Genomic DNA, 5683 nt, shown 5'->3' with positions numbered 1-5683 from the left:
CTCAGCACACAACCCTTCCCCATATCTGTCCTGCAGGCTGGCAGCACTAGAGACAGACTCCTGTTCTGGCTTGTGTCAGGGTCCAGGCAATTTCCCAATGTCAGCTTGAAATTCCTGGTGAAAATCCCAGTTCCCTGGGGTCCATTGTCACAGTCCTCAGAAAGCTGAAGGGAGGGCACAAGTGTGTCTTTAGAACAACCTTGGTCTTGCCACAACAGTCACAGTTTCTTCCTGCTTTCCAATCTGATAACACCCATAGATGCATCTCCAACCTGCCCTATCTACACAATGAACTCTGTGCTTTTCTAGTGAGGTGCAATCTAGGGTGATTGCTGTGGACTCCCTTTTCTCAGAACAATGCTCCTGTCTTCTAGTATCCTATGGTCTTCACTCCCATTGACAAGAATCAATGGCTCTTTTTTTTTTTTTTCAAGTATCACAATGTTTATTGATAGATACAAGTATATAAAATCAGGGCATGAACATGACTTGATAAATTAAGTAGACTTAATTTCAATACTATAATAAGAGGGACCAATTCAAATTCTCACCATTTGTTTCACACCCACAAAAACCACTTCAAGGGCATTAATGATCTCTCAAACTGATCAGTTTTGTGCAAGTAAACCATGTTTCTTTTAAAAAGACTTGTGCACTTGCCCAGGCTCAAGGATTTTAAAATCTAGCACATAAAGCCCATTACTAGAGGTAGAAATACAGGCAATATACTATTACGGCAACAACCATCAATTACAGTTAAGAATTTTTCTGTAACAACCAAATGGATAATCAAATATTGCAACAACTCAAGTATTACTGAGCAAAGTGCATCTCTACAGTATTCAGTGTTGCTATTCAGTTTTCTAACTTAAAACAGCCTATGGTAACTGGCAGCAAAGAAGGTCCTTGCAATAGACTGCCTCTGCTTGAGAACTTAGGATGTAATTATTGCATGCTGCTAATATTCTATCTAAACATTAAGGATACTCCTAAAGTATTTGATGGTAGACTATGATTAAGACATCACACTACAAAAACCTTATGCAGAAGGAACCTTACTGACGTGCTTCTGCTTTAAATATTGTGAAAAAACGTTACAGCGGAATGAATTTTCGCAGTGGTTAGGTCAAATGCAGTTACATCATAGCAACAGTATGTTTTGCACAATTTAAGGCTTTGGCTGGTTCTTTAGTCAGCTTCTTCCTCTGATTCTTCTTCTTCAGCAGTTTCTAGCCAGGTTAGCCACTGATTCACCTGGAACAAAGCCTTGCCTTTTCCTGGAAACTCTTGAGTTATGTCTTCCTTCCAAGCTAAGAAAGCTTCCTCTTCAATGATTTCCATATCATAGAAATGAACAAAAAATCGAAGTAACATGCCTTTTGGGAAGCTGCTGTTGTAACAGTGCACCTGCAAAGCATACAGGGCACTGACCTGTAGATCCACATGATCATGAAGAAATTTCTGCATCACTGGCTTAAAAGAGAGCAGCAGCTGTTTTTCCTGCTCTAACTGCTCTTTGGAAGGAGCAGAGGAAGAATCTGTCTCATCGCTGGGTGGGCTGACTTCACTAGAAATGTACTGTAAGAAGCTGGTCATTAAGATGTTCACAAATCCTTTATCTACATGAAGTTTGGGAGAGATGTTATCTTTAATCCATTTATATATAGTTTGAGGGGATGGATCCAGCTTAATTTGCTTCAATAGTTCCTTCTCCAATTTAAGGAGTGGGAATAAGAAACTCAGTCCCTTTCCTTCCAAAATCTCCAACATTCGATCCTTATTCTGATCAATTTCTGGCAGCATTTTCTGCATATTGACCTTGCTTTGTTGAAAAAGTTCGGTTAACCACTCTCGGTCTTGTAATTTAGCTAATTGTTGAAGACAAAGTAAGAAGAGAGGGAAATGGGTGCCACTCTCCAGTGGTTGAGCTAGTTCAGAAATGCTCACCAACTCTGAAATTATAGCACGAGCTGCAAACTGTGCCAAGTAAGATTTCACCAAGGGGATGTCAACCTCCAGTTTGGAGCACTGCTCCAATACATTCAGGAAAGCCTGCATAAAGTTGTCACTTGTGGCTATCCCTTCCTGTTTGAGTAAACTGATTAAAGAGCTTGCTTTTTCTTTATCTTCATCACTTCTATCCAGTGACAGGATGATCACTTTGCTTAGCATCTCAGGAAGAAAGTGTTTTGGAGCTCTCATTTCTCTCACACCACTGACAGCGTCGTTGGCATTTCCACTGTTCAGATAGTCAGTCACAACGGCTTCGGTCAGTTTAAGTAGTTCTTCCTTTGATGGTGGTGGCTTTTTGCTAGTCTTGGCAGGCTTTTCCTGGATAAGTGGTGGATTCGTTTTGAGACCAAGTTGAGGTGTCTGTCCCAAAGGCGGTGTTTGAGTGCGTGGTGGCTGTGCACTGGGAGGAATCATAGTTATCTGGGGCTGAAGCTTTGGCACCTGATTTTTATTCATTAGAAACGACTGAGCAGGCCTCAAACTAATCTCATCTGCATTAAGCTGTCCTTTCTTAGAAAACCGAGGTGGCATATCCTTCGACTGTCCTTGTAGCTGGGATAAGAGTCCCTGACTCTGGTTATGGTAGAGCTGGCTTAGCCCCTGGCTTTTCATAAACTTGCCCCCCATCTCTCCAAACTGTGATTGCGTGGGAGGCATGATGTGCCCCCCATGGCCATTGAAGAGCTGATTTGAACGATGACGTCCCATTGTGGGTGAAAATCTATCCTGGATAACTCCTGGACCAGTACCAATTCCACTACCTGGCATTTGTCCAAACATATCAGCAAGTCCCCCAAGTGGGTCCCTATCCATTTTCATCCTTGGCGGCATGAACGGTCCCTCAAGGAAGAAGTCATTCCTCCCTTGAGCCATAGGAGCAGGAATAAACACTCCTAGATCTTTTACTGCATCTTGACGGATTTGATTGATCGTCTTTGGTCCATTGTCAAGAAAAGCCTTGCGAGGAACCCAATGGTGCTCTCGCAACTCTACAGTATCCTGCAGTAGGAAACGAATCCTGGCTGGCAATTCCTTACTTAACATTAAGGAACACATTCTGGCAAAGTACTGATCCATTAAGGACTTGGCTCGTTCATGGTCTAATCGAGGTCCCACTGTCCTCATTATCTGACAGAGGCACTCCAAATCCTCTCCCATATCTTTGAGTTGGACTCTCTTCTTCTTTTCCAAAAGTGTTTTGATGCACTTATGAAGGATAGATTCATGAATAAGATCAAGCTTGCCAAGTTCTCCAATGAATTTGATGTTCCCCAACATCTTGATCTTAGCAATGGCTCTCTGTTCCTCCTCCTCAGGAAGGAGGGGATTTTCACGCTTATCATAGACATCAACATTTCTGGTTCGGTTTTCAAATTCATCTTGCAATTTGGAAATCAAGAGGCGTCTGAATGTTGTGCTTTGCTTCTGTCCTGGTTGACCCTCTGCTGCTGGGCCATCAAAGTTTGGTGCATCCTCTGCCAATCGCAGACATAGCTGAGCATACAGTGAGCTATACTTTGGCTCTTCTAGGGCTTTGTCCACAATCAGCAGTATGACCCCTTTAAGGATGAGTTTAGACTCTACACCCACATTGAGGAGCTCAAGGCATAGCTTGTCAAACTTTTCAGGAGTAAGCTTATTTAGTATGCCTCTTACTTTCCTGAAGATTGCATCATGTCGTTCTTTTTCATTTGCGGAGTTGTTTGCTGCGGAGTTGTCATCTCGTCTAGTGCTTCGTGCAGGAATCCATTTCTGAGCGTTTTGCCCTGGGGTTTTCCCCAGGAACTCGCTGTTGCCAGCAGTCTTGGGATAGTGCTGAGGTGCACCCCTACTTCCTCCTCCGCCCGAAGAAGCACTGAAACGAGAAGCACCCCCTTCTGCAATCGCACTCTCCACTTTGGCGGCTTGACAACGAAGAATCTTCAAAAGAATAATATTAATGGATGGGGTGGGGAGGGGAGGGGATGGTAGAAATGAAAAGCCTTCACCGAGAACTCAGCAGCTGCCACCGCAGCTGCCTCCTCTGGATCCGGTCGTCGGGGACGGGGAAGGGAGGGGGAAGGGGAACGGAAAACAAAAAAGGGGGAGGGAAGGGGGAGGAAGGAGACGCGGCCGGCTTGAAAGTCTCAGCTCAGAGGAGTAGCTGCTGCAGCCGCCACCTGGTACCCGCCGCCACCTCCATAGAGCTCCGGCTCGCTGCTGGCCGAATCAATGGCTCTTGAATAAACCACTTGGCTCCCCAACTTCAGTTTTCTCATTGAAAAATGAAGGTTTTTATGTTGGGAGACTTCAGTCTCTTTTCATTAGGAGAGCCCTGCCTTCTCAAGGGCTGCTCCAGGCTTGCACTGAAGGCTAAGACCAGGGCTCTCAAGCTTCAGCTCCCAAAGGAAATGCCACAGGAGAGGTGTAGGAATTGAGGTGCCACACTCCAGTACTGTGATGATGTGGCCTGGGGCCAGGCACAAGGAGCCACATTCCAGGAGACCCAACCTCAGGCACATTGCTGCCTCTCTAGCTACTGAAGACTGACAAGCCTACAGGCCAGGAGATAGCTTGAAGAACACCCAGAACCCTCCCTAGACCTGAGCATGCTCTTCAGACTGGCTGGTCCAATGAAGGAGAAGTGTTTTGTTTTGCTTTTTTTTTTCTCCTTCCTCTGACTTCACAGTCAACAGGCTTTTTGTTCCAAGGAAGCAGCATCCTAATTTGGCTAATGGAAGTAGTAAGGGAGTTTATTTGTGAGATCTGGGTGACTCCCAGATCTCCAGAGGGGCCCAGACTAGGTCCGACACAACACAGCCAGAACCACGTGTCCACTGTGTACAGAGGTGTTTGTCCTCTCAGGACCCTGCTGCCCAGCTGTGGCTTCTGAACATTCTCTGATGGTAGAGGGGGTAGTTAGATCTTTCTGCTGATGTCTGCCACCCAGGGAGATTCTTGCCTCCTTTTCACAATAAAATCCCAGTTCAGGACCAGGGCCAGGACATAGGCACTGTACCTAGGTGACTGGGACCTTAGTTCTGGGATTTTAGTTTCTAAAAGCCAGAAGGGTTTTTGCTTAAAGGAAGAGTCAGTGGCAGACAGACACAGGTACAGAAACTTCTGCTTTATAGGGCAGAAGAAAGCTTGTCACTAGCCCTACTGCCTCCCTTGACAGCAGAATCTACCTTCCAGAGTCCAGGCCCCCATGCTCAGGGGGAAGACATGAGCACACCATCCAAGAATAGACTTAGGGTCTCTAGGAGACCAGGGAGGAGTGTTGTTCAGTGCCTGTGGATCCTCCCAGCTCTCCCAGCATCCCTCAGTACCTATGGCTCCTCCTAGCACTTCTCACACCATCCCCTACCCTAAACTTCTCCTTCCTGGGAGCTAGACTTTAGATTCCCTTCCCCAAGCCTGATCCCTGTATAACTCAGCCATTTGGGTTGTGCTGTACTCTTGGCACTGGCCACCTCTCTTGGTCAGTGATTCTCTCTCTCTCTCTCTCTCTCTCTCTCTCTCTCTCTCTCTCTCTCTCTCTTCTCATGGTTTAGTCTGCCGGCAAGTTCAGTCTGGCCTCTTTCCTCTGTCTGCTTTCTTCCTTATAGCTACAATAAAAACCTTCCCCGTGCTTTAGGAGTAGTTGTGCCCCTTCTACTATTTAATTTTTCATTCAGATTGTGAAGTTGAT

At 45.6% G+C, this 5683-nt stretch overlaps 1 protein-coding gene across 1 annotated transcript; it reads right to left on the bottom strand.

The window, feature by feature from the left end:
* Positions 1-416: 416 nt before the first annotated feature.
* Positions 417-5202, bottom strand: LOC147001119 (eukaryotic translation initiation factor 4 gamma 2). Its single transcript, XM_085830398.1, has 2 exons — positions 5181-5202; positions 417-4007 (listed from the first exon to the last, which is right to left on the bottom strand). Exons 1-2 carry the CDS (start codon positions 5200-5202, stop codon positions 1189-1191), a joined length of 2841 nt encoding a protein of 946 aa, XP_085686524.1. The 3' UTR covers positions 417-1188.
* Positions 5203-5683: the final 481 nt, after the last annotated feature.

This window comes from Mus caroli, unplaced genomic scaffold (assembly GCF_978045245.1).
Source record: "Mus caroli unplaced genomic scaffold, Mus_caroli_1 scaffold_14, whole genome shotgun sequence".
Lineage (NCBI taxonomy): Eukaryota > Metazoa > Chordata > Mammalia > Rodentia > Muridae > Mus > Mus caroli.
The sequence above is the reverse complement of the archived record's forward strand: the minus strand, read 5'-3'. Positions and strand labels throughout refer to the sequence as shown.

Bases quoted from the DNA above. Each gene is read 5' to 3' on its own strand.
- LOC147001119 (XM_085830398.1), bottom strand. From the start codon at position 5,202: ATGGGGGCCTGGACTCTGGAAG. The intron at 4,008-5,180 runs GTAGATTCTGCT...GCAGCTGCTGAG, and splicing joins GGGGGCCTGGACTCTGGAAG to TTCTCGGTGAAGGCTTTTCA.